This window comes from Mercenaria mercenaria, chromosome 15 (assembly GCF_021730395.1).
Source record: "Mercenaria mercenaria strain notata chromosome 15, MADL_Memer_1, whole genome shotgun sequence".
NCBI lineage: Eukaryota > Metazoa > Mollusca > Bivalvia > Venerida > Veneridae > Mercenaria > Mercenaria mercenaria.
This window is the reverse complement of record NC_069375.1, coordinates 37,033,111-37,060,948: the sequence shown is the minus strand read 5'-3', so window position 1 is coordinate 37,060,948 and position 27,838 is coordinate 37,033,111. Positions and strand designations below refer to the sequence as shown.

The following is a 27,838-nucleotide window of genomic DNA, read 5'->3' as shown; positions in this document are numbered from 1 at the left end:
TTAATTTCAGAAGTATTTCAATGTGTATTGTTTCGGTTATTGTAATCATGCCTTTAGGAATGACCAAACTTATAACCGATACCCTTGCCGGGAATTGTTGACCGCACATAGGTTTGTTGGGCAGGCGGTACTCGAGCCTCTGTTTTGGTTGAAAAAAAAACAACGTATGATCAATGATTTATTATCTAGGACAGTGTTCATAATGCATATATTTCACAAGGCGAGACAACTCAACTCATTTTGTTATGTATAATCTAGTTGAGGTTATACTTCTTTTGGTTCAACTATATCATATTTTTGTTTAGCCTAATTTTCAAGTTTTCTTTAAAAAAAAATTGTTCATGACAAAAATAGGTAGACTCAAAGCTCGGGATAATTTATCAACTAAGGTTGCAGCAGTTCTAATTTAACTCAACGCCATAAAATATGGTAAACTATAAACAGTAACAATTAATCAAAACAGACATGTCAGATGCACAATACTTAAAACGGGTGGAAATGGCCGCTGGATAGAATAAAAAGCAATAAAATCCCATGGGAGGAAATACTCCATAATATACACTCATCTCAAGCGATACCCCATTTGGTTTCCTAACCAGTGTCGAACCACAACATCTTGCACCGACTCTCGTGAGAAACTGATGACGTCATGCAAAGTTAATAACACAGTGGCTATTTGTGAAAATCAAGATCAATGTTTTGTATATTTTTTAATTTTATTGAATTATAAATATAACCATTTTCACACAAAGTTCATGAAAAAAATACCTTAGAAGGTTTGAATTCACAGAATAGATCAATAAATAACGATTTATACGACCTGTTTATTTTCAAAATGAAGAGTACCCTGATTAGTCACAACATGCAATGGCGGCCAAAATATTGCAGACAGCGGTACCCATTTGAAACGTGTGTGTATAATTTGTGTTCAGAATTTGCTGCATGGATTATGTCAGATCAAAAGAAAAAAGGATAAGAAACGTTTTGAAGTAAAAGGTGAGTCCATTGTATTTCATTTGAGGAAATTCGGCACGATTTCTGGTTAGGTTTCAATACGGGATTCGTACAAACATCTCTGAGCTAGCACAAATGTATAATAAGCGATAATCAGCAAAATTTGCACCTGCCAAAAAATGTGCACCTGTATAAAAGCAAATTTGTCATCATTTGAACCAAAACTTACGTACTAGGTTTTGTTCTGTGCTGTGTAGGACCCAGGGCGATTTGGGCATATCACATAGGAAATTAAAAAAAGCTATGTGTTATTAATGTTATTTTGCAGCATGTTGCAGTATATACATCAAGAGATCTATAGGATGAACCTTGAAACATGTTGGATTTTTGCTGTGAATATCACCTATCCTGGGTCAGATTGAATCAATATCGAATATTTACACTTTAAATAAAGCTGTTGCGCTATGTTCAATACACTAAGAAATGATAACATGAATTTAAAATATGTGTTTTAAAAGTTAAAAATAAACTTGTTGGTTCATTCATATGTCCAGCTTCTAATTTTACCAAGAACATTATATGATTATTGTTCGCAGTTTTTGAGAAAGTATCTCATGCAACATGGAAACAATACATTACTTACACTATACTGTGACATAAAATGCACTACACTGAATTTCATGTGCTGTAGTAAATGCATAGGCAATGCATTTTTGTAAACTGAACGCTGAATATATCCATGCGTAATTAACCTGTTTGTACTTTCAGTTAATGTGATTGTTCTTAATTATGACTCATTGTGGATTTAGTTTCCGTTTAGATATATAGAAAATGGAAAATTTAAAGGTTATTTGTAGGACAATGTCACAACATTATCTGTACTATGAAGATAAAATCACATATCATAGTATGTGACCGGAGTAGTTAAATGTTTCTATTTTTACAAATTTAAAAATTGTGTAATAATGGTCAACTGGTTTTATCTTTACACGTGTTTAATCAGCAGTAATTATAAGTAAATAACACATGACATGCCTGATGTAATAGTTAAATTTACATCTATCTAGATACAGTGGAATTACGTTAAAAGCTTTGTCAAGTTACGATAAATAAACTTTAAACAAAACAAAGTGTTAGATATGGCGCCAGTTATTTCTACTACTTCTGAAGATAGTTCTAATAAAGCAAAAGAGTGTGTTCACGCGAACGAAATAGACACAGATTTTATAAGAACGCATGACGCCGAAACAAAATCTCTAGTGGAAGATGGTGCAAAAGAGGACATAACTTTCAGAAGAAAATTTCCTACGAAAGAAACACTCGAGCAGTCAAATGAAAGTGAAACTGATGCCGATCAGCTTGAAGACGATGCTGCCAATACTATCACTGTAGATGAACAGAGGGCACCTGATGGAGGTTGGGGATGGTTTATCGTTATTGGGGCTCTCCTTCTTCGTACAGTCGTAGGAAAGTATTGTAGTAAGGCAGAATTAGACAGGATATCGTAATTGCTCTTTAGTCAGCGCCCCCTTCGACGTCGATGTTTGGTTTAGGTAAAAGGTCTCAAGTACAGTTATCAGTTTCGTTGTATCTTCCTTACTACTGCTCCTTTTATCATCAATACTCTTATTTTGAGTGGCCTTAGTATGGGGGCAGATTTGGTTTGGTTAAGGACCAGGTGTCCAAGTCTTCAATGTAGCTGTGTTCGAAAATGTAATTAAGACCTCAGGGTTAATTTTATATCAACGTTCTCGATTTGACTGTAATATTTTAATCATTATCGATGACTTAGTAGATCTTCTCGTGTAACAGGTCCAAAAATTGAATCTGAAGTCTTCTTTTGACTTAAGTACACAAAACGTCAACGTCACTGAAGATAACTCTCCTCTATAACTCTTATATAGCCATTTAGTCATTCTTCTTCATCTCTTTCTTATTTTATTCTATACTAATTCTTATATAGTGTCCCGCTTAAACATCACGTCTACGGTCACCCCAAATACACACCATCCGCTTCTGAAAGTTTTGTTTAACATAGTCGTATTTCCTTGAATTTCATGTGTTTTTCCCAGTAGCAATTCCCCCATATAAAGCATGCCCTTATACACCACTATTCGTTCTACCTCGAGCCTTATTTCCCTGTTTGCTAGTGTTCTCTTAAATTGTTTCTTATAGAATATTTTCAAATTACACAAATACATCATATATCCACCCTGTAGCTAAATTTCTATTTTGTCATGCAAGCATGTATCGTTCAGCATTACACTAACGCTGACGTGCCACAGTCCCATACCACATTCATACTTACACAAAAACGTATTACATAGTAGGAAAATGTTGAAGATAAACTAAATATATTCTTAGTTTTAATAATACTTAAAACAACCCTGAACCTTCCTGTCTACATTCACTGTGCAAAACCTTTTCAAATACTGTTCTCCAAACAACTCTTGTTTTATTCCACTATAAATGATAGTATGTCATTCCAGGCACAGTAAGAACTGTAAATTTCAATTTGTATTTATACAGTCAAGGTTAAACCACTGACCTTTTTGCAAATACCATATTATCAACTCAAGATAATTAATATGAGCAAAACAGAAAAGCTGTTATGTACTTCAACTACACATCTAGTCAATATCTTTGGGTGAACAAAACATATCACGTTCACAATTTATCGCTCTTATTATAACTGAATGGAGGTATTTGAAATATTCTTAAATTCAATAAAAAAAAAAGTACTCATAAATAGACTTCAACTGTTTTTTCAATTCATTATTAATTGTTGGGTAGGTTATGGGGTTGGCAGAATACTTTTACTGTCTTTAGTAACTGTTTCTATTTTACTAAGTGTGTCTGTTATTCAATATCTTCTTGTGCTATATAATTCGATGTCCGATGATTTTCATATTTAGGAGGTCTTGGCAGATCACATGGGTTATTCTACATTAAGTTTAAGGAAAGATTTAATGGGACCGCAACCTCCACTGCCCTCGTTACGTCTCTGACTGGTTTTATGAGACTCTCTGCAGGTAATAAAAACATTATTAATTTTCCTGATGCTATATTGTTCGACATCGATCTATATTTTTCTTGTTTAAAATTGTTGTAGCTTTTAGTCTGAAGTAAACATAACTTGCTTATCTCAAAACTGGATTTATTAAAAAAAAAACAATTGCTGAAACGTTTATGACTTGTTGTATGAAGTTCAATATTCAATTATTGTTTATCTATTTTAGGTCCAGCAGTGAGTATATTAAGTGGGCGGTTTCGTTGCCGACTGCTGACATTATTTGGGACAGTTATATTATTTTTGGGTCTTATTCTTACTGGGTTTGGCCCAAACCTGCAATTTTTGTATTTCAGCTATGGAGTTGTAGCAGGCAAGTTATTTTGAATTATTTCGTTCTTTATGCTTCTGAAACTGAAGTCGTCGAACACTTGCTGTCGAAATGACAAGTATATGATATGCAAAGGTATCAATAAAATGTCAACCATTTTGACAGGACCAGCATTATTTTACTTTCGAGACTCCATTGCCTTGTACATATCTACCGTCCGAATCATTTACTTTATTGCTAAGGTAGGCAATCTGTAACAATTCTTTCATTACCTTATGGATGACCAACCGGTCACATCGTAACGTATTCTACGGGGCTCGAATCTTAAATTTGACCTTCCGTTCCTGAAACGGATGCCTAAGCCAAAAGACCACGGTGTACAGTAAAATAGATTATGTTGAGAAAAGAAACGAGTCTTTTGAATCAATTTCCGGTAACAGGAGAATCTAAGTTAGTGTACAACTTTGACAAGAGCAAAAAGAAAAATTGAAAGACTGACTAGTTTTGGAGGGTTACTAATAACAATAGTTGATTTAATAGTGTTGCGAAGATTCTGGCAAAGCTATTATTGTTAATAATTTTAGGCTTAGGTCGTGCCTTTACGCTTTCACCAGTGCCTATTTTATTAGGTTACTATTTTAACAAGAGAAGAAGTTTAGCATTTGGCCTGGCCTCGGCTGGATTTAGTATCGGAGGGTTCGCGATCACACCAATGGTGGAGCTGCTCTTTCAACACTATGGCTTTCAGGTTTGTGCGTTAAACTTAATAGAAGTTCCTTCTCTCAAACAAGAGGACCTTGATGGTCCTGAATCGCTCACCTATTCCCACATGACCCAGTGTTGAATTGAGTATGACGTCGTTATTTCTATTATTTGACATAGTGACCTAGTTTTTGAGCACATGTGACCTAGATATCATCAAGATAAAAATTCTGACCAATTTTCATGAAGATCCATTGAAAAATATTACCTCTAGAGGTCACAAGGTTTTTCTATTATTTGACCTAATGACCTACTTTTTGAAGGCACGTGACCCACTTTTGAACTTGACCTAGATATCATCAAGGTGAACATTCTCACCAATTTTCAAGAAGATCTCGTGAAAAATATGGCCTCTAGAGAAGTCACAAGGTTTTTCTATTTTTCGACCTACTGACCTAGTTTTTGACCGCACATGACCAAGTTTCGAACTTGATCTAGATATCATCAAGCTGAACACTCTCACCAGTTTTCATGAAGATCCATTGAGAAATATGGCCTCTAGAGAGGTCACAAGGTTTTTCTATATTTAGACCTACTGACCTAGATTTTGATCGCACGTGACCCAGTTTCGAACCTGACCTAGATATCATCAAGATGAACATTCTGATCAATTTTCATGAAGATCTCTTGAAAAATATGGCCTCTAGAGAGGTCACAAGGTTTTACTATTTTTAGATCTACTGACCTAGTTATTGATCGCACGTGACCCAGTTTCGAACTTAACCTAGATATCATCAAGATGAACATTCTGACTAATTTTCATAAAGATTCCATGAAAAATATGGCCTCTAGAGAGGTCACAAGGTTTTTCTATTTTCAGATCTACTGATCTAGTTTTTGACCACACATAACCCAGTTTCAAACCTGACCTAGATATCATCAAGGTAAACATTCTGACCAATTTTCATGAAGATCCATTGAGAAATATGGCCTTTAGAGAGGTCACAAGGTTTTTCTATTTTTTGACCTACTGACCTAGTTTTTAATCCCACGTAACCCAGTTTTGAACTTGACTTAGGTATTATTAAGATAAATATTCTGATTAATTTTCATGAAGATCTATTGAGAAGTATGGCCTCTAGAGAGGTCACAAGGTTTTTCTATTTTAAGACCTACTGATCTAGTTTTTGACCCCATGTAACTCAGTTTCAAACTTGACCTAGATATCATCAAAGTGAACATTCTGACCAATTTTCATGAAGATCTCATGAAAAATATGGCCTCTAGAGAGGTCACAAGGTTTTTCTATTTTTAGACCTACTGACCTAGTTTTTGACCGCATGTGACCCAGTTTCGAACTCGATCTAGATATCATCAAGATGAACATTCTGACCAACTTTCATAAAGATCCCATGAAAAATGTGACCTCTAGCGTGGTCACAAGCAAACGTTTATGCACGCACGGACGGACGGACGACGGACGCCGCGCGATCACAAAAGCTCACCTTGTCACTTTGTGACAGGTGAGCTAAAAACAGTGAAACATGATATTTAAAAGACAATATAGTAATTGATATGGCAAAGTTAAAAAGGGATTAGGCACATCAAATTTAATCAGAACCAAGTATGATATATTGCGCCAGCCACCAATTTATTAGTAGCATTCTTCGTCGGGTAGCTGGGTAAAGAAGTGACTGTTTATGTGTATTTAATTTAAATATAGTAGATTTTATGGAAAAAGAAAATGATTTATTAATTTTTCTTTTGTGTTTCTTTTGAATCAGGGAACATTTCTAATACTAAGCGGATTTGCATTGAACATCCTCGTGTCGTCTGCACTGTTCCGACCTATAGAATTACACAGAAAACTCACATCTCCAAACAGGTTTTATGTTTTGGATCTTCTACTTTTTTTGTCTTTTTTTCAGATTCGATCTTTCTCATATTTAAGAATTTGTATTTATTTGATTTATTTTAGCAAGACTTTGACATAAGCTTGAATAAGCACTCTTGAATCAATCTTGAGAGTTGTATTTGGTATTTGTAAATGAATCAAATTTGAAATATCCGCCACAACATTTTCTTTATTCTTACAGTGAGTTTAAATGATTTTATCGGCTTCTAACTTCTAAACGGAATAATATTATATGTAAACTTATCATTTTGATAACATATCATCCCTTTTAAAAAAATGTACTGCCAAATTTCTAGTTTATTACATTTATTTTCTGTGAATTGTTGAAATATTACAGTAAAATATATTTGATATTGTCACAGTGAAAAAATATCAGATATTTTTCAGTGTTAAGAAACTATACAATGGTTGATTTTAGTCAAAACATGAACATGATGAAATAAAATTTGTTTTTTACTCATGAACACCACATCTTACATTTGCACACGTGACTATGCCACTTGTGAATATATTGTATCTGGTGTTTATGAGCGGAAGGTTTTCAATATTTACACTGGAACAAGTTAACGTCGTCTATATCTTCATAGAATTATCATGCGAAGCATGCTTTTATATCAGAATGGTGGTGCGGTGAGACATTTTAGCACGTGTAAATCAGATAATGTAAATATGTTTACAGAAATTTCAAAAAGACCGACAGCAGTTCAGACGTTAATTCATTGGTATTTAAAAGTTTGGAACAAATAGAATCGGGGACAGTTCTCGGTTCTTCCACAATTTCCATAAATCGCCTGCATGTGAAATCGAATGGAGCAAATTATTCTTCAACGTCATCTTTGAATAAACCAAAATCTCCGCCCGGCTTTTCAGGGAGACAAATTACGGACCATAGTCAAAGTGTGAATTCACAGAATATTTTCCTGGGTGAAATGCAAAATACATCGGCGGACTCTAAGGAAACTAATGGAAATGGAGTTGAAATGTCCATTCTATCAAAAACACATACTAAATCTAAAAACGGTACAGTTGATATCCATGATGGTTCTCTATGTAGAGACGAACAAGAACACGGTGAAAATAAAGACAAACTTCTACATACAAACAATGATGAAGATACGGGTATTGAGGATTCTGATATAGCACGCAATAACATATGTAAATGGTGTTGCTTCAAACGAAGGACAATGAAAGACCTTGAGAAGAAGAAGAAAACGAAGCTGATATCGTGGTCTGTATTAAAAGACACACGTTTTCAGTGTTTCGTTTTTGCAACTTTTTGTTTTACTCTTCCGAGCAGTGGTTTATTTTTGCCTGCTTTAGCAAAGTCAAAAGGAGTATCAGGTATCTATTTTATTTTTTCATTGCGGAAGTTCTGTAAAAAAAACTGTACACATGCGAAGGTTTTAATTAATTGTAACCGGTTGAAAACGCAAGCGGATTTAAAGTTTGCACTATGCGAGACAGAAAAGCTTGTATTGCTTTTCTCTCAGTTCATGTGTCATAGGTCATGTTTTTTTTCTAGATTATTTTTTTCTAACAAAGAATCAGGCATAATTGTAACGTCATTTACACAAAACTTGTGTTCTGTTTACTTTTCTTTATTTCGCTTACACGCTAAAGTCCTGCCTATTCTATATAAGTATTAGTTATGACAATATACATCTCAACGAAAATATCGGGACAGTACGTTACCCTTTGTTTTTATGGATTGTTTTTAGAAATTCAAGCCGCTACACTTCTGTCTATATCTGCTGGTTGTGACACTGTTTTCCGTGTTCTCTCGGGCATTGTGCTAGATCTCAAAGTTTTCCGATCCATCCGACCTCTCATCTACAATGGTGTCACTTTTTTGCAAGGAATTGTAGCTGCATTATATCCCTTGATGACAAACTATAGCGAGTTCCTGGCTGTTAGTGCGGTAGATGGCGCTATTCAGGGTGTAAAAAATGCTCAGGTATAGAACAATACTTTTTCACGTTTCTACGGATCTATTATGAATCTCATATCAATTAAAAGATAATAGGTAAGGGTAGATTTCTCGGAAGCACAGAGCACCAAAAACACAGCCCCAGTGCCACGCATTTTCTTAGTAGGCCCACAACAAAGAGAAGCTGTAATGGAAAAATATTTCAGACGGGTCGCTTCAAACATCCAACAAGTACATATTAATTTATGCTAAATATAGATGGAGGGGAAGGAAATGGTAAGGGGCAAAATGGAGTCGGGGTGAAGGGGGGTGCGTAGGGGAAAGGAACCTGAAGGGGGAACAAGGACGAATTTACAAGGGAATGCCATGTTCTTTAAAAACAGTCGCACTACAACGTAAACCACACTAGCGCAGACACTCATGTACCAAAGATAAACACACAACTACGATCAACTGAATAACATAAAACACGAACAAGCAACACATAAGAAAACAGTAGGGCACCGTAATAGACTCACAAGCATACAAACGCACCCACATAAGTAGGAATAAACAGTCAAGTACCGTCGTAGGATTCGGCTGCTAAAGCAAGGGGGAGCCAAGAAAACTTACTAAAAGTAAAGGGGGAGGGGATGCAAAAAGTAGCGTAAATGCAAGGGAAAGGAGAGGGCAATAGGGGGAGTGATGCGGAGTAAAAACGCTTACAACAAACAAGAAAACATGCGCAACAGACAATACAAGACAGACAAAACAACCAGCTGAAAATAGGGACACCGCCTTGGAACGGTCAGTAACATATATAAAGGAAACTGGGGGTTTAAACGCGTTTAGGGCATGCCAACCTCGCACTTACCCTATTTTCAACAAGTTAAACAACACAATGTACATGTAAATAGAATCCCCGCTGAGAAAGGCTCTAACATTAGTACAAAAATAACAGATAAATAAAGCAAAACATAAAATTAAGGTAAATTTAAGGTATAATTACAACAATGTACTCAACAACTTGTCTGAAGTCAGAGCAACAAGAGCCTAACTTTTAAGGGCACGACTAAGAAAACTGTAAGACAAAGATCAACTCCCTCCGCGCGTTGTTTGTAGGATTTAGGAGAAAAGCATCATGGAGTCCTACACTTTATTAGTCATCGCACCATTAAATAGGAAAGCGTATCAATTAACTGTAGAGGGGTCAATCACTAAACATGCACTGTGCTTCACGATTTTCGCATCTTATCCTCTTTTGATAAACTTTTTAACCAATTTTACAAATATTTGATTAAAATAAGGGGTATGTTTAATTTTCCGAATTTTATAAACTACATCTCCATAGTATCTGGGTGTGTAAGTCCAGAGAATCAATAATAAGATCGTTTTCATATAATCTAGTCAATCAAACTAACAGCAGACTACGTAAAAAGTAAAGGAGTGTGCAACACTAACGATCTCTGGCAGAGGCTTAAGCGTGATTCTGTCTCACCAATATTGAATGGACTCCGTATTCCAAACGGACCAGAAAATATTCACGACTTCTGTTTATAATTTAACATTTGTTGTAATAGACCAAAAGTCCATTGAGGTATCATAGATTAGAGATGACAGGACAAATCTAACAATATTTTAAAATAAAACAAAGTGTACTGAAGTATCGAATAGATAGCACGAACAATCCATATACATCTGTGTATAATAGATTTTATGCAAGCTCCGTAGCATTAGCTCCATATAACCAAGGTACATATCTTACACCCACTTTATGAGCTCTGTTTGATGATGTAGTAAATCAAATCAAAACCCAACACGTATCTTTGATTGAAATCTGTCATTTAATATCTAAATGACGAATTTGAAAACACAATTAACAATAAATGGTTCTGTTACAGCATCATACATAATATTATGTGATAGGTGACTAATTTTATCAAGAAAAGACAAATATTAACAGTTGATATGCATCATCAAAGATGGGGATCTAACCTTTATGCCAATAAGCAAAGAATGATAGTCTTACATCTAGGAAAATACTGAAATACATATCCATTAATTAACAATGATCAGTATAATATTATGTTGAATGTCAGTCCTATAGTCAAAAAGTAATGGCACAATAACTAGCATAATAATAATAGCACGCTGAATGTCAGCCTTATAGTTAAAAGTAATGATATCAATATATTTATATTTACATGTGAAGTATCAATACAGCATTTATAAATGTATGTTGAATGTCATGCTATGAGAAATATCTATTATAACAATGACTACCTTATGTTGAACATCATTTTTACAATGAAACTGTAATGACATATCTATCAAGACAACAAAAAATGACTGGCACATGTTGAACTATCTACAACTATAGGTATACTGAGCATACCAGGGATGGGAGGCAGGGTTTGAACTTCTTGATAATTTGCGCGTAAGCTTTTCGTGCTCCGCAATTGAATAATATTAAAACCCGTACCGTCCCGTACTTGCATAAATATATTTATTTTTCAATAAATCTGTATTTATGCAAGCTCCGTAGCATTAGCTCCATATAACCAAGGTACATATCTTACACCCACTTTATGAGCTCTGTTTGATGATGTAGTAAATCAAATCAAAACCCAACACGTATCTTTGATTGAAATCTGTCATTTAATATCTAAATGACGAATTTGAAAACACAATTAACAATAAATGGTTCTGTTACAGCATCATACATAATATGTGATAGGTGACTAATTTTACCAAGAAAAGACAGATATTAACAGTTGATATGCATCATCAAAGGTGGGGATCTAACCCTTATGCCACATATTGCAAAAACATAATAAATGGATTTCATTTATTAAGTTATTAGCAATTGTGATAAACCAAAAGTTCGTTGAAGTATCAAAGAAATGGCAGGTACAAATCTTTACTTCTGTAAAAAATAGAAAATTGTCATAAAACAAAAGTCCATTGGCGTGTCAAAGAGATGGAAAGATCATTTAGATATGACACCTGAAATAAGATAGCTCAGAAAGAATTAGCTTTTGACCTGTATTAATATAGCTACTTGAAAGTTGATAATTGACAGGGAGCTGTGGTAATGATGGACTTACTTGGTGTGGATAAATTAGCCAGTTCAATGGCGGTAACCATGGCAGTACAGTGCATTGCTATATTCTTAGGGCCAACAGTCTCAGGTAAGCATTGCTATTAAGCGCATGCGCGCTTTAATTTTCATAACTGACCTTCGGCAACAAAATGTAGGGGAAACGATATGTTATTGTTCAGAGACTACAGTTGAGCATCTAGCCATCACATACACTTATAACACAATAATCTTTCAAAAGAAAATGTTTATTGTATTATTTCCAAGAGTCAGAAATGCATGGTATTTTGCTCTATAATACTGAAAATAATTTACGATTAAAGAATTTACTATTGACTTCTAAGTACCAATTGTTTTCTTTGAAGTAGTATCTGTGACATTTTGTACATAGAATCTATTTGAGCCGTGCCATGGGAAAACCAACATAGTGGCTTTGCGACCAGCATGGATCCAGACCAGCCTGCGCATCCGCGCAGTCTGGTCAGGATCCATGCTGTTCGCTAACAGTTTCTCCAATTCCAATAGGCTTTAAAAGCGAACAGCATGGAGCCTGACCAGACTGCGCGGATGCGCAGGCTGGTCTGGATCCATGCTGGTCGCAAACCCACTATGTTGTTTTTCCCATGGCACGGCTCATTTATACATTTGTATAAAAAGAAATAAATTTCATGTTTTCGCCATTCAATACATAGAGTCTTTGATATATTACAGGGCAATTAATAGACAGGTATGGAAGTTATGACGGGGCCTTCTATTTCGGGGCCGGGGCAATACTGCTTGGCGGACTAGTGATGGCAGCTGGTAACCTAGCAAAACACTGCAGAGACAGAAAAGCAAAGGACATTTTAGACAGCGACTGAAAAAGATAAAATTGACATATTCGCCATTGATCCTTCTAGAGAAAAACATTATCACGTTTTAATATGTGCTTTAATAAAAAATATTAAAAACAAAGTATTTATAATCATTCCAATTTTTGCACACTGCTGACGCCGACTTAGTAACGCTTCATTATTATTATTGAAATTATTTTCTGAAATGTTTTATTAGAGTTAAGGAATAAGAAAGGAAGTGTAGATGTAAGATTTTCAAACGCAGTTCCTTATATATTCTATGTGGCAAATTTCACTGACTTATATTGTGACTTCGCATCATTTGTTACCCTGTCTTTTAAAGATAACAATCCACGGTGGTCTATATCGTCCAGGGATTTCTGACCGCTCTTAAGTAAGAGAGAGAAATGATATCGGTAGTTTTCCCGAAAAACAGGTCAGTTCTCCTTAAATATCATACTTTGCATCCAAAGAAACTATTAAGTGCGAAAATTAACTCGATGTACGCAGTAAAAAAAAAGTGAAAAGCCAGGCGAAAGCGGGTAAGTATCATTAAGGGCTTAAGAAAAGGTCATAAACGTTTATTTCGGGATAGCCTTATAAAAAAGTTGCCCATACTGTGAAATGGTGCTAAAAGCATTGTTTTCTATGAATTTTTAACTTCATATATGACCTAAAATTTCGACTGACCAGGAATATTTCGTATGAAAATGGTATTCTACATATGATTTCACTTTTGAACTCATTTTGTCAGTGGTTTATTTAAATATAACCATAAACTGATAAACTACTGTACCTTTCAAACAGTGATATTATCAATTGCCGTAACTTCACTTAAATGCGAAAGAATATCAGTTGTAAAGAAACGGGAAAAAAAGGAATTGAACATTCTATTACTTGTGTTATTAATCTGCTAACAATTGCTAAATATAAGTATCTGTGAATACATGAAAGTAATTGTGTATAATAAACCTTTCAATAATTCGTGTCTAGTTTACATTGTTGAAGTATAAGAGAAAACAACATGACCACTCTTTCAACAATTAAACCAGTTCACCGAAGAAAAAAACAACAATTTACAATGTCAGTTGTTTAAAAGGAGACGTTTCAGTTGTTGCTTTTTTATCGGTAATATTCTTATCGAAACTGCAAACGCCCCTTTGATATTTTTGATAATATCTGTCATATCTATATATGAGAACATTTATCAATTTTCCTACACGTTTAGAAAATTTCAACATGATCGAGCAGTGCAAAGATATCATTTCATTTACTAGGTTTACGACCTTATCCATTTTTAACCTTTACCCTTATAAATTCCTAAAATGGACTAGCCCACAGTACCACTTATTCTTGCATAAAAACTACTTTCCTCACTGGATCCTCCCATGTATTAAGGGGAGAGAACTCGTGAGCAAACAAGGCAATTCGCGTGCTGTTAATGCTTTCCCTGGGACGTATATGTATTTCTGCGCAGATTGACATCTGGTATATATGTCTTGTTTGTTTCATAAAATCCTCTTTTTGTAGCATAAAAGATGCAATCTAAACCATAGAATGTTTTGCTGTATCACCTACCAACGCCAAATGCGCTGCCCCCAACAATGTTTGTACTCGTTTCTTCCCTTGTTTACTCCCCTTTTAGAACTCTTCGTCGTGTCAGTTTTTGTAGATAGCCGTGAATATTAAAGAATCGCGAGTAATTTGTACGACTGTTTGTTTTCAGGAATCATATTTATGATTTTGGTAAGTATCAGTCGATATGTTTTTATCTAATTTCTGGAAGAATTTATGTAAACAGCGTGAAAGTTTGTCATTACGTTCGTACTCATCCGTACTCTTAATGTATCCGTACTCAAAATAACTCGAATGTAAAGTTATTACTGAAATTGACCTCCTGTTTACCAATTGTTGAAGTTATATGAATATTGTTTTTGGTAATTTCATGTTTGTAATAACTGGAGATTAAAAATTCGTTTAAAAACCTTCAGGATGCACTTCTGATGGTGTTGTTTATTTATAGGCCCTGGCTACGGATATTATTATACATGTTTACCGTTTCCAAGAACAACAGAATGTTAAACAGAAAATGTACCGGAATCGTAAAGTCATCACATATGAAAACAATACATTTAGTCGGCCTCGGTCACAAACAGTCCCGCGGGCTTCTGCAGATGTTAATACACACAAAAAACGTGTATTATCCCTACATTATTCAAAGGGATGTTGACTGAAAATTTACTGACTGGATAGCGAACAGTGCAGACCATGTGCAGGCTGATCTTGATCTGCACTGGTCGCAAAGGAAAATTCATTTGCCACCAACAGGCTAAAGGTTAAGCAGTGAAAAAAATACACATACAAGCAGTGTGTTTATCAAATGAGCGAATATCATTTATACTGATATAGAGATCACATATGAGCCGTGCCACAGGATAACCAACATAGTGGGTTTGCGACCAGCATGGATCCAGACCAGCCTGCGCATCCGCGCAGTCTGGTCAGGCTCCATGCTGTTCGCTAACAGTTTCTCCAATTCCAATAGGCTTTAAAAGCGAACAGCATGGAGCCTGACCAGACTGCGCGGATGCGCAGGCTGGTCTGGCTCCATGCTGGTCGCAAACTATGTCGCAAACCCACTATGTTGGTTTTTTCATGGCACGGCTCATATAATATAAACTATTCATTGATAAATGGCCAACAATAAAATAAAATAACACATGCAAGTGTGTTTATAAAACTAGCATATTATCATTCATACGGATATATAATTAAATATCAAAATTTGAATGAATTAATTCCCAGGATACGGCAGGAAAAATATGTTATTTTGTTTTTGTCACGATTGTTCTGCCCTAAAACGAATTTCGCTCGTTTCCAAATTACATTACTTAATGTGTATTTTTGTGACTTTTTAATTAAAAATGGCCCACCCCCTCCAAAGAAAAAGTAAGATCACTCACAATTTTCACAGAGAAATAAGGTCGGTTTGTGTGAAGTAACGATCCAATGCTTAACAGCTTTACGGTTTTTAAGAATGTGATTGGAGAGAAAATGATCCAACATTGCTGAACTTTGGATAAACTAAGCATGCGTAACCATAAACTAAGCACACAACGGAAAACTTTGTATGTATTCATTGAGGACTTTTTATTAGAGATATTTTTCGACCATATTACAACTATTGTGTCAAAACGTAGGCTGACATGAATTTCAGTCGCATCCTATACCTCGATCACTTAATTCTCATTAACCCAAAACATCCCATTTGACTGAACAGCTACCATAGAGAGATTTCACAGAAGCGGTGATACCGCCACCGTTGACACAGAAACTGTCATCGGCATTTTCTAATGAGTTTGCTATAGCTCTTAACTAGAAACAACAAGTGAGACAGGAGCCTAAATGTTGTCTCACTTCACAAAATCACTTCTGCACTATTAATATAACACTCTTCAATCTGTATAGTTGGACGAGTTAAAAGTTTTCGTAGACTTTCGAATAAATATGATATAATTTTGTACAATGAAAAAAACCATCATAGCATAAGGATGACACAATCAAACGTCCCACTCCCGCCCCCACACACACAAAGAAAAGGAAAAACTGAACGGAATGAAACAAATGTAAGCTCTTGTCTCACTTTTTTCCATAGTAGTGTTCATTTAAAGCGAAAAACATATTGAAAACAATATAAACCACGAAAGGGTGAAAATTTTAGCACTTTGCGGTACTTTTACCGAATGAATTAGTGAATCTATTGCTACGGTTTACATCCTGGTAGGAAAATATTTCCAATTTAAATAAGTTTTAAGTATTTCCGAATGTGAATATATACAGGCGTACTTGAAGCTTTCGTCCGTGGTTTAACCTACTTTTCGCGTTTTTATAATTGTGTAGTGGCTTCTCTTAACAAAATCCTTGAAATAGTACTTCTTTCTAGGATTTAAATAAGCTGTGCAAAAATGCTGCTTTCAGTTATGGATTTCAGCTGTCCTATCAAAATCTGCCTTGGGGTATATGAGTCTCCCTTGACATGATTGATGTGCTGTAAATATCTTATCATGATTCATGGGGTCATCCTATAAATGAATGTTAGATATGAAAGTGTGTCCAGTATAAAAGTGGAATAATTCGGTACTAGTAGTTTAAAATCAAAATGGAATCGATCATGAAATACAGTCGTTGGATGTCAGATTTACCGCAATGGGTAACAAATGTACCGATCAGCTGTTTAGCCATACCAGGTAAGTCTCGTTCTTTATTACTAGTTACATATTTCGTAATTTATTACTAATTACATATTCAATATAAGCATGTATTTACTAATTTCATTACACATTATTTATGTTATTAAAAGTGTTCATAATAGATGACAGATTTTAAAATGTGATGTACACATACACAAATTTTATGCTTGATTCCTTTTATCAAAAAATGATATTTTACATAAATGGGTGTCAACATTGTATGACTCAAGAAATGCTAAATGTGAGAATATTTTAAATAAGCGAAGGACTAGCACACTTTGAAAATAAATTCGGACATTGCATGCAGTCTCGACAACACGCGCTTTTATTATATACCTATATAAATTCTGTAAAAAAATCAGCTTGTATGTCACAATTAAATATGAACAGTCAGACAAAAATTCCGTATTGTACCTTTTAAATGCCGTATTGTACCTTCCGTATTGTATGCTGCCGGACTATTTTCATTAATATGCATGACCTAACACATTTCTATAAATAGCGCACATAAAAACTTCACTAAGTTCCATTTAATATCGATAAACATTGAAGATTTCGTTCAAGAACAAAACAAGAATCAAAATGGTAAAGGTATATAATAAAAGGGTCATTATAACAGTAGCTAGATCTGGGACTTTGTATTCGGCTCGAGTGGATTTTGCAAGGTCGGATCACACTCGGCGCTTGCACGCCTCGTGAGATCCGATTTGGCAAAATCCACTCGAGCCGAATACTGCATCCCAGATCAAGCTACTGTTATAATAACCCTATTGTCCACTCCGTGATGATAATGAATACCAAGTTTCATTTGAATTCGATTGAAACTGGAAATGTTGTCAGAGTAAATAAGGTACACATTTAGTTGTAGTTTCGCCAGGAGCATAAATCATGAAAAACAACAGCCGCAACAACATGCGCGTGTCCAACTTAATAACGTACCAGTATACAGAGTTCCATTTGAATTGGATTGCAACTGAAGGAGAAAATGAGTACACAATGTAAAACTGTAGTTGTAGCAAAGAGAACAAAAATTGAATGTCCACTTTATGTTCTAGCAGTAAGAGAAGTTTAGTACACAAGGTATAGGTGTAATTGTGATATTATTAAATTAAAAAGTAGCATAACTCAAGAGAGAAAATGGGACATGAAAGTCATGTAGGCTTTATGTTGAAGATTAATTTGCAGGATAATTCTCTAGATACATATTTTAAAATCGAACATATTGTAACTCTATAAAGCTAGGAATCCGGCGCCGTACTTTGGAATTGTACTATCGATAAAACGTTGATGTTGTTGAAATCTATATGCACTAAAAGTGCGTAAAATTTAGAAAAAAAAAATATACTTGACTTATCGTACTTGAGATTGGCAAAATATCTCGAGTTTGGTAACACGGCTTTTAGAGATGAAGAGCTCTACTAATACGGTCGCATGCAAATGACTTATCTATAACATTTCTTATGTCAAGATTATTCTGGTATATCTTTTTAATTTAATGGATTATTAAAAAAAAGTTTTCTGTTTTGATAGGGTCTCACAATTCCGGCACCAGAGACCTTGACCCTGCTTTGGGCACTGCCGTGGACCAAACGCCCAGTATACGGAGGCTGGGAAACTCGTGTTGTGGTCAAAGAGTCGTACACAGATGGTCAAAGACACAAAATTTGAGTATTAGCGAGCAGCTGCATGCAGGTGTGCGGTACTTTGACTTTAGAGTGGCGGTACATCCGGACACAATGGAGTTTAGATTCGTGCATGGATTATATGGCGGTCTTGTACCCCTGGCTTTACGGGATATAAACACATTTCTTAATCAAAATCCATACGAAGTAGTCATTTTAGATTTCAATCATTTCTACAACATGAACCAGACTGCACACCACATGCTTCTAGCTGAGGTACGAAATGTATTTGGCCATAAAAGTGTACCTCCGCCCTTCTCTACCCCAAACTATAAGATGTGGGGAACAAGCCTCAGAGCCTTGTGGCAGACACCATACAGGGTTATAACTATATACCATGATGATAATATTGTTCAGTATCCAGAAATATGGGCTGCAAGTACAATAGAATCTCCTTGGGCAAACACGGGTGACCTTGCAGCTCTTATCAGGTTCCTTGAAACGAATTACTCTAATAAACTCAGGTACAAAAATGACTGTCTATACTCGTGGCAAGGTATACTCACTCCGAGTCATAAACACATTGCCTTTAACCTCGGTTCGAGTCTAGAAGGAAACATGGCCTCCAAAGCAACACGTGAGTTTGTCAAATGGTTGAAAAGCGGGAAAGTTCCAGGTCCGCAAGGAATAAATATATGTATCGCCGATTTTATTGAGAAACATGACTTTATACAGACAGTGGTAGGACTAAATCAGACCATTACGGAAATACCGACAACATTTTAAAAAAAATTGTTTATTCAAAGTGCAATATAAATAGTTTCCTTGTTGTGTATTCATGTTAACCTGTGTATATACACCACGGACACATAAAGATCACTATGTTATTGAATGAAAGCTGATTGATATTATTGACTTTCTAAGCATGGTCTTTACATTCAAATCTGTGCAAAACAGCATCAGTGACCTCTAAGGACTACTAGTTTCATATGGAAATGAAACATTTCAGTTTCTTTTATTTTTATAGCTCTTTGGGATAAATAAGAGGAAATATGACTATTTTAAGAGCATCCATTGAACAGTGAAGAATTTCAGTAATCTATCTTGTAGCATGTAAATATAGTACAAGTTACTTTAAAAGATGATGGACACTAACCTAAGGGAGTATAAGCATGAATGGGTCAGTTGTGAAGTTATTTGATAAGAACTTGGAAACAGTACTTGAACACTTGAACGCCTGATTTAACATGCCAGTTTCCCCAATAGTCAAACATTTGTATGCTTTATACAGATAGAAACGCTTAAGACTGCTTTAGCTTTTATTAGAAGTTTAGACATTAAGTTAGTCAATAATGTATACTTATCTTCTTTGCAATGGTAAAGCAAGAAATATTTCATACGTCAAATGCCATTCACAAAGAATTGTTATATTAAAGAGAATGGACAATTTTCTTTTATATGCCGCGGGTTGAGACAGTAGAATAAATAAAATGACACTATAGTATCACTCAGTTGTGTTTAAATTTTATATGTCATTAACAATGTATGTTTCCTAAAAGTATGAAATTTTTCAAAACTATATCGTCAGTAATACGAAAGATATCAAACATATCGAGGGACGTCGTAAGTTTCGTTTTTTAAGGTGTATAAAAATCTCGCAGCTGTATATAAAGAAACCCGGATTAAGAGATCTGTGAAAGACACCATTCTGAGCATAAAAGGAAGTCAGTGGATGTAATTTACAATTCAAATATTTCCTGTAACAGCATGAAAACGCCCAATTCAAAAATCAGCAGATTCAGAGGATTTTCTGCAAAACCATAGAAGGAAAACTTAATACGCTCTCTAGTGGCCGTTATTTCTGACAAATCAAGATGCTGCGAATAGTATAGGGCAAAGAACCCTTCTCTGTTGTGGTCGTGTTTACGACGAATCGAAATAATATTTTTGATGAATTGCGATAATTTGAACAGATGTTGCACAGGCTCTTGCAAGGAACATCTGTGTGAAATTATCTCAAACTAGGACCAGCGATTTAATTTTTACCTCACCTGAGCACGAAATTTTAGAATTATTCCCAGATATCCGTCGTCCTCCTGTTGTCCAAAATTTATTTAAAGTACATCTTCTCATAAACCGCCATGCGAAATACAATTAGGAAATGACATGATTTTTTTCGGTGTTAATGCAAAATGAACGACGGAATAGTATCGGCAAATCCATGAATCGCGCTAGCGATTCATGTTCAATTTGCCGATCCTATTCTGTCGTTCATTTCGCATGAATACCGAAAAAAATAGTTTCATTTCTTATATTTATAGTTCAACCATCGTTTTTATCCAATGACAAGCGAGGGATTTTCAAAAAAGTAACCAATTTATTTTCATCTTGTTTCATAACTGAAGAATCTGATCCACTTAATCATGAAGTAGTTCAAAATTAATGAGTATTCATTGTTCCGCCTATTATGGATTTCCCACATTCTAGGAAGCGGAGCAATTACCAAAGCACGGACTGCATACAAGTAATGTGTCTATGTAATAAACGGACCAAACAGATAAATGAGCTGTGCCATGTGAAAACCAACATAGTGGGTTAGCGACCAGCATGGTTCCAGACCAGCCTGCGCATCCGCACAGTCTGGTCAGGATCCATGATGTTCGCTAACAGTTTCTCTAATTACAATAGGCTTTGAAAGCGAACAGCATGGATCCTGACCAGACGTCTGGCGCGGCTCAAATATTTTAATGCAAGCTGTACTTTCATAGTTCAAGTTTGACCTTTCTGCACATTTCACTACCTCTACTGGTCTAAAAATAAACCAGGGTGCACTTAAATTCTACTTTGTCTCGTTTTATTTATACATGTAGTTGTCTGAATTGTACTGTTAGATCATTACGAGTTAAACCTGCATATTAAATTTCCATTGAATAAGAATATAAAATTGTGTTCCACAAACTACTCGATAAGACTGATGTATTTATGATATAAACTAAATCAAAATCAAGCACTGGATCAACCGCTGTTTTACTAAAGGTTGGCACTAAAATGACATTGTATAAAGTTGTAGTAAACGTGTACTTCTCCACCATGAGTGAAGATAAGACTAGCCAATGAATTAACAGAAGGCGTGGTTAGTTTCCTTCAGAGAACTTTTTACGGTTTTGACCCGTCAGTTAAATTAAACGGGGCGTTAAACTATAAGCCGGTTATAGATACACTTATTGAACTTCTAAATGCATTAAAAGTTCAATAAATGATCTATAACCTATACTAACATTATATTTCCTTTCCATCTGCAAACAAGATAATATTATAAAGTGCACATATTTTGTGGCATTTAACATTAAAATCAGCTTCCCGGCCATTCTGTTCAACACACGGAATAACTGCGAAGTCATCTAAGGAACGTTCTCCCTAACTATAAGCGGACGTCGACAAAACAGCGGTCGGTTATCAATAAGCAGATATGACGTAAATTTCGCGCCTTTCCTTTTGCTGTTCATACGAAATGATGGTCATAATTTTCAATGGAAAAAAATAGGGCGAATGTAAATATTCAAATTTAACAGGAATAATTCTGCGACGTTTCTCTTTCAGATTCTTTAAAAAAAAAGGACGTACTTAGTAGCGATGGAAAAACAAAGGAAAACTTTTCCTTGGAAACCGCTGGCCCTATTGCAAATAAATTAAATTTCCCCTTGTTGTGCTTCAAACCACGTGTTTTGTTTAAAGACATGACCTCTAATAAGCGGGGCTAGTTTCCTCTGTATGGTTTTGTGAAAAACTTCAAGAAATCTTTTTTTCTGAAACTGTTTTTTGCTCAGGTGAGTTTTTGTGATTGTTCGGTGTCCGGCGTCTGTCTCTGTCTGTCGTCTGTCTGTCTGTCTGTCCGTCTGTCCGTCTGTCAACATTTAGCTTGTGTATGCGATAGAGGCTGTATTTTTGAATTGATCTTCATGAATTTTGGTCAGAATGATAACCTTGATGAAATCTAGGCCAAGATTGAAAATGGGTCATCTGGAGTCAAAAACTAGGTCACTAGGTCAAATCAAAGAAAAACCTTGTGATGCAATAGAGGCTGTTTTTTTTTCAATTGATCTTCATGAATTCTGGTCAGAATAATGGACTTGATGAAATCTGGCCATAATCGAAAATGGATCATCTGGGGTCAAAAACTAGGTCACTAAGTCAAATTGTAGAAAACCCTTGTGTATGCGATAGAGGCTGTATTTTTCAACTGATCTTCATGACATTTTGTCAGAATAATTGCCTTGGTAAAATCTAGGTGAAATTTCAATATGGGTCATCTGAGGTCAAAAAGTAGGTCACTAGGTCAAATTGTAGAAAAATCTTGTGTATGCTATAGAGACTGTGTTTTCAATTGATTTTCATGAAATTTGGTAAGAATGATTGCCTTGATGAAATCTAAGTCGAATTTGAATATGGGTCATCTAGGGTCAAAAACTAGGTTACTAGGGCAAATTATAGGAAAATCTTGTGTATGCGATAGAGACTGTATTTTTCAATTGATTTTCATGAAATTTGGTCAGAATGATTGCCTTTATGAAATCTAGGTCAGATTTGAATCTGGGTTATCTGAGGTCAAAAACTAGGTCACTAGGTCAAATTGTAGAAAAATCTTGTGTATGCTATAGAGACTGTATTTTCAATTGATTTTCATGAAATTTGGTTAGAATGATTGCCTTGATGAAATCTAAGTCGAATTTGAATATGAGTCATCTAGGGTCAAAAACTAGGTTACTAGGGCAAATTATAGAAAAATCTTGTGTATGCGATAGAGACTGTATTTTTCAATTGATCTTTATGAAATTTGGTCAGAATGATTGCCTTTATAAAATCTAGGAAAAATTTGAATATGGGTCATCTTGGGTCAAAAACAAGGTCACCAGGATATATTTAAGAAAATACTTATTTAAATTCAAGAGACCACATATTCTTTTCCATTGAAAATTATGACGTTTATTTCGTATGAACAGCAAAAGGAAAGGCGCGAATCTTAATGAAAATTGGCCAGAATATTTGTTTCTATGAAATCACTAGGTCAAACCAGCTTACACTGTTATGGTGTGTTTCTCAGGTGAGCGACCTAGGGCCATCTTGGCCGTCTTGTTACAATTTTATAAAAAACATTTGCGCAAGTTGTCCATGGGAGATCTCTACCAGATAAATTAAAATCATTCCGCTATGTTAAAAACGATGGCCATAAGGGGTCAGGGCTCTTTTTCATATGGTTATATTGTTGTTACTTGTCAAAGATTGCTAACATAAATGTTTTTTTTCGGCTGACCCTACAAGAACTGTTTAAATCAACAACGAAACTTAAGTGAATGAACTAGGGTCAGCATGGACGTCTTGATTTCTAGTTCTAGCTCTTGTGATCCCTATATGCAGCGAAGGTTTTTGAGAGGAGCTGTCGTTCGAGGAACGTTGGATAATCAAACACATCACCTTAAGCATGCTGCACTCTTTTTAGCTAGAATAAGACATTTTATAAAGTAGTTTATATTTAGAAGCCATATTTAAACACCAATAATATTATAAGATTTTGCACTGGTTGTAGGTGCAGATGGGAGTTTCCGGTCTCGAGTGTAACTGTTTAGGCGGTAACGAGGCTCCTGTCGAGTTACCGCATAGATAGTTACCTGAGAGCCGGATATTCCCATCTGCACCTACAGCCAGTGATAGAATCTTTTTCTTGCATGCCTATTCAACAAATGATAGTAAAAAATAAATTCAAAGAAATAATTTTCTCATAGCACTTTTTTCTTATAGAAGTGTATTAACAAAGAGCGGGAACTTTACGTCCGTAAACAGGAAGTACGTCACGACGTTACAAAGACGAAACAACGTAATAGTTCCGGTTTTGTTTTATCATCTGCAGTCATACGTCATGTTTTCTCTGTAAAATGACATTTTTTTTTAATCGAGAAATATGTTATAAGGAACAAAGTGGAACTATCAAGGTATTTGATTTTCAACCCGTTCTAAGTAAAAAATTATTATTACTACAAACATCTGTACATATGTAGTTCGTTATACGTCATTTACAGCACGAGAATCATCCCGGGGTGTAAGATGGAGTTTTCCAGCACCGGTGAAATCACCAGATATCCAAGTCTGGTATGTGGGGAAGTTGGCAGTTACTTGCAGAGAACAGGTTTGTACTGGTACAGAATCCAGAAACACTGGTTGATTAACTGCCTGCCGTCACATGATTGAAATACAGTTGAAAAAACGGCGTTAAACCCAAAACAAACAAACAAACAAGAAAATCAAGGGATTCACTGAAGTCCTTAATACAACTTATGATCAAATTAATATGCAAAAGTGTATTACTTATCCGCTGAGAACCATTCATTGGTTGTTTTTTAGCCCGGGACACTCTCCGGATGAAGGATCGGCTGTGTCGGACATTCACTGCACCTCTGGCTTCTTTCTTTTTGCTTGTCTGTTCTGCCATTCCCGCAGACCTTCCTATAGTCTTCGAACAGCAGCTGTCTGAGGGAACTGAACAGTGTCCATAGTGACTTTATGAGGAAATAACGGATCCCGACTTCAAGAGGATAGGGTACATCCATTCTTTTTATCGGAGCTCCTGGCAAAGCTCCTGCACGAGCTCTGTATACACATTTTGTTTCGTGGGAAGACTGGCATTTCTTCCCAGTGCTTTGTGAATGCTGTCATTATAACAGATTTGTCTTCATTGGCAGTGCGACGATGTCGAGCCAGAATGTTGTCTATAATCCGAAGGTAGCTCATTAATCAAGACGTTAAAGCATAAATACATATCCCCATGGATGCAACAATTAAGTCTTGACAATTGCAGGAAATACAATTGATGCTTTCAAAGTACCGTGAGCCTTATCAAATTGCAAATGTTCGAAGGGAAAACTACATATGCTATGTTTCCGTGGCCGGTTGATTAGGAACAAATTTCTCTGATTTCAAACCATCATGAATTAATGTACGTTTTACATAGGGCAGTGTTTGGAGAAACGGAATCGAATATTGTCTCGTGCAATGAAAGGATCTAGTTGAGCAGATCATGTGCCTGTTTGTGCTGGAGAGAGTATCAGTAAAAGCACCTGGGTCGAGTCTCTTAAATACAGTTAAAGCCTAAATTTTAGAATAAGAAGAATCTAGGTTCTCAGTTGAGATTGAGAAAGGCCAAAAATACAAAAGTCGATTAGATAAGGGAACTCCAGCGTTTTAGAACTTATTCATGAATTAAAAATCAAGCAGGCCAATTATCGACGAAACTACTTAAAAAACAGTTTTTTTATGAAAATCTGGATTAAATATGTATTGAATCGAAGAGATTTTAAAAGTAAAAAGATCACAAACATGTTATCTTTTTAGTAATGTCATATTCCAAAATATGACAAGTTGGGCATTTAAGAAATTAATGTGCTCGTGAACTAGATAGTTTTCGGATAAAAGCCAATTCGGATGTCATTGAGTCTCATTAGGTCAAAGGGAACTAACAGTTTTCCCATAGACTTACATTGTAATGTTTTGGGTTATAGCCCTTGTCTAACACTTTTTATTCAATCTGATTTTTTACCATTGATAATTTATTGTACAAAATTTGCAAATATTTATATATTTCTTTACTGTGATGTAAATTATTTGATAGCAGCTTTTAGCAATGTATTTTTTATGTCACAACCCTGTTAATTGATAGCAAACTTTCAAACCTTGAACAACAAGGCTAATTTTAACATCAATAAAATATTTTACTTTGTAGTTATTATTATCAAAAGTACTTTTATTTTTTCAATCACTGAACATAAACATAGGGATTAAGATATTTTTTTTTAGTTTTGTAACTATTATCAAAAGTACCTTTAATCATCAAAGTCACATTTTCCGTCATTGAACAAACAAATGGATTAAAAGATAACATTGTAAATAACTTATGTTTAAAGTTTATGGTCATCTCTACTAACAAACATCATAAAATATTTTTTAAATGTATTAACCTAATTATAATACATAAGAAATTATTCATACAGCCCCCTCCCCACCACCCTAAAGAAACAAAAACAATATAATCATATTAATAATAAATACAAATAGGGGGTGAAAAGTCTTCATATGCTAAAAAACACCAAAAAGTCTTGGGAGGAAACGTCTTGGGAGGAACAGTCTTGGGGGTGAAACGTCTGACACCCTATTTCACCAATCATCTTAAATATTTGTCTCTGAATACCATATACTTTTTCAACCAATCAAAGGCCCTGTTAGTTATTTCCCTTTGACCTTAATGTGTTCCATGAGTATTAGGTTATTAACTACAAAACACAATGTTGGGCGGTTAAAACTACCCCTGGTTTTAACAGGCAGTTAAAACCGCCCCGGTCAATACTCCCTGAAGTGGCCAATACCGGTCGATTGGTCAGTACTAGTCAATTAGTCAATACTGACTGTTGGGATATTTTGCAAAGTTTATGAACAATAAAATAATGACTATTTAAGAGCATTTGCATGAGGCTTGAATATGGTGAATGCAGGCATTATTATTTAGTTAGAGCAACCTATATAATCAGTACTCCTAAATTGGTCAGAAGTTGATTGATAATACTGGTTGAATTTTTACTGTCATTGAACATTTTCTGTTAGATCATAGATTACACAGACAGATAATATATAAGTAGAAAAACTTTATTTTAAAAATAAGTAATGCAATCAAAGAATTCAATTGAACAGTATTGACCACTACATGTGCTCATAATTTTATCTTTACATAAGGGGTTCTAACTGACCAAAGAAATATAAAATACACAGAATGGCAACTGGCTGTAATCTCACGTGAGCTCGTGTCAGAGCTTGATTCGACGTTATCTTACTAAAAACAAACATCGGCGAGCATGGAGTTACAATTTGTACCTTTAAAACTACATTTAAAATACATGTTAGCTTCTAAAACAAAATTAGTTTAATTTGAAATGGCCTTAAGACACGAAGTACACATTTTTTTTTTTGCCATCGAAAGAAGCGTGGTCATACGGTGATAATTATTTTACCGATGAATAATTGCTTTCGCATACAAAATGGCGCGTGGAGGAAGCGCCACTTCCGGTAAACGAGATCTCGTTTTTTTGTCACAGGAGGTTGGCGAGATTTGCTCTATATGCCTTTCAAGTTGCCAATCTATTTATTTTTATAGCTCTTTGAACTGACCAATCAGA

The 27,838-nt window shown here is 35.2% G+C and overlaps 3 protein-coding genes across 6 annotated transcripts in view; all 3 read left to right on the top strand.

Annotated features, from left to right (window-relative positions):
- The first annotated feature begins 1,433 nt into the window (after positions 1-1,433).
- LOC123551194 (monocarboxylate transporter 9-like) lies at positions 1,434-13,735 on the top strand. Of its 2 annotated transcripts, none has more exons than XM_045339942.2 (9): positions 1,434-2,370; positions 3,870-3,986; positions 4,194-4,337; positions 4,880-5,043; positions 6,782-6,882; positions 7,592-8,253; positions 8,631-8,866; positions 11,901-12,009; positions 12,630-13,735. In XM_045339942.2, the coding sequence occupies exons 1-9, from the start codon at positions 2,094-2,096 to the stop codon at positions 12,776-12,778; spliced, it is 1,959 nt and encodes a 652-aa protein (XP_045195877.2). In that variant the 5' UTR covers positions 1,434-2,093; the 3' UTR covers positions 12,779-13,735. The 2 variants fall into 2 exon arrangements, with proteins under 2 accessions (XP_045195877.2, XP_053380996.1); XM_053525021.1 differs by having other exon boundaries at positions 1,434-2,423; positions 3,872-3,986.
- A 674-nt stretch (positions 13,736-14,409) lies between these two features.
- The window catches only part of LOC123555100 (sec1 family domain-containing protein 2-like), a 30,945-nt gene continuing 17,516 nt past the window's right edge, over positions 14,410-27,838 (top strand). The window contains exon 1 of one of the 3 annotated variants that reach the window (XM_053525018.1): positions 14,410-14,497. In XM_053525018.1, the coding sequence (XP_053380993.1) occupies positions 14,489-14,497 (9 nt within the window). In that variant the 5' untranslated portion in view covers positions 14,410-14,488. Of the gene's footprint in view, positions 14,498-25,869; positions 25,975-26,013; positions 26,155-27,838 lie in introns of those variants that run through there. The other 2 variants (XM_053525019.1, XM_053525020.1) reach the window with 2 other exon arrangements.
- LOC123551243 (PI-PLC X domain-containing protein 2-like) lies at positions 16,649-20,127 on the top strand. Its single transcript, XM_045340024.2, has 2 exons — positions 16,649-16,998; positions 18,532-20,127. The coding sequence occupies exons 1-2, from the start codon at positions 16,911-16,913 to the stop codon at positions 19,407-19,409; spliced, it is 966 nt and encodes a 321-aa protein (XP_045195959.2). The 5' UTR covers positions 16,649-16,910; the 3' UTR covers positions 19,410-20,127.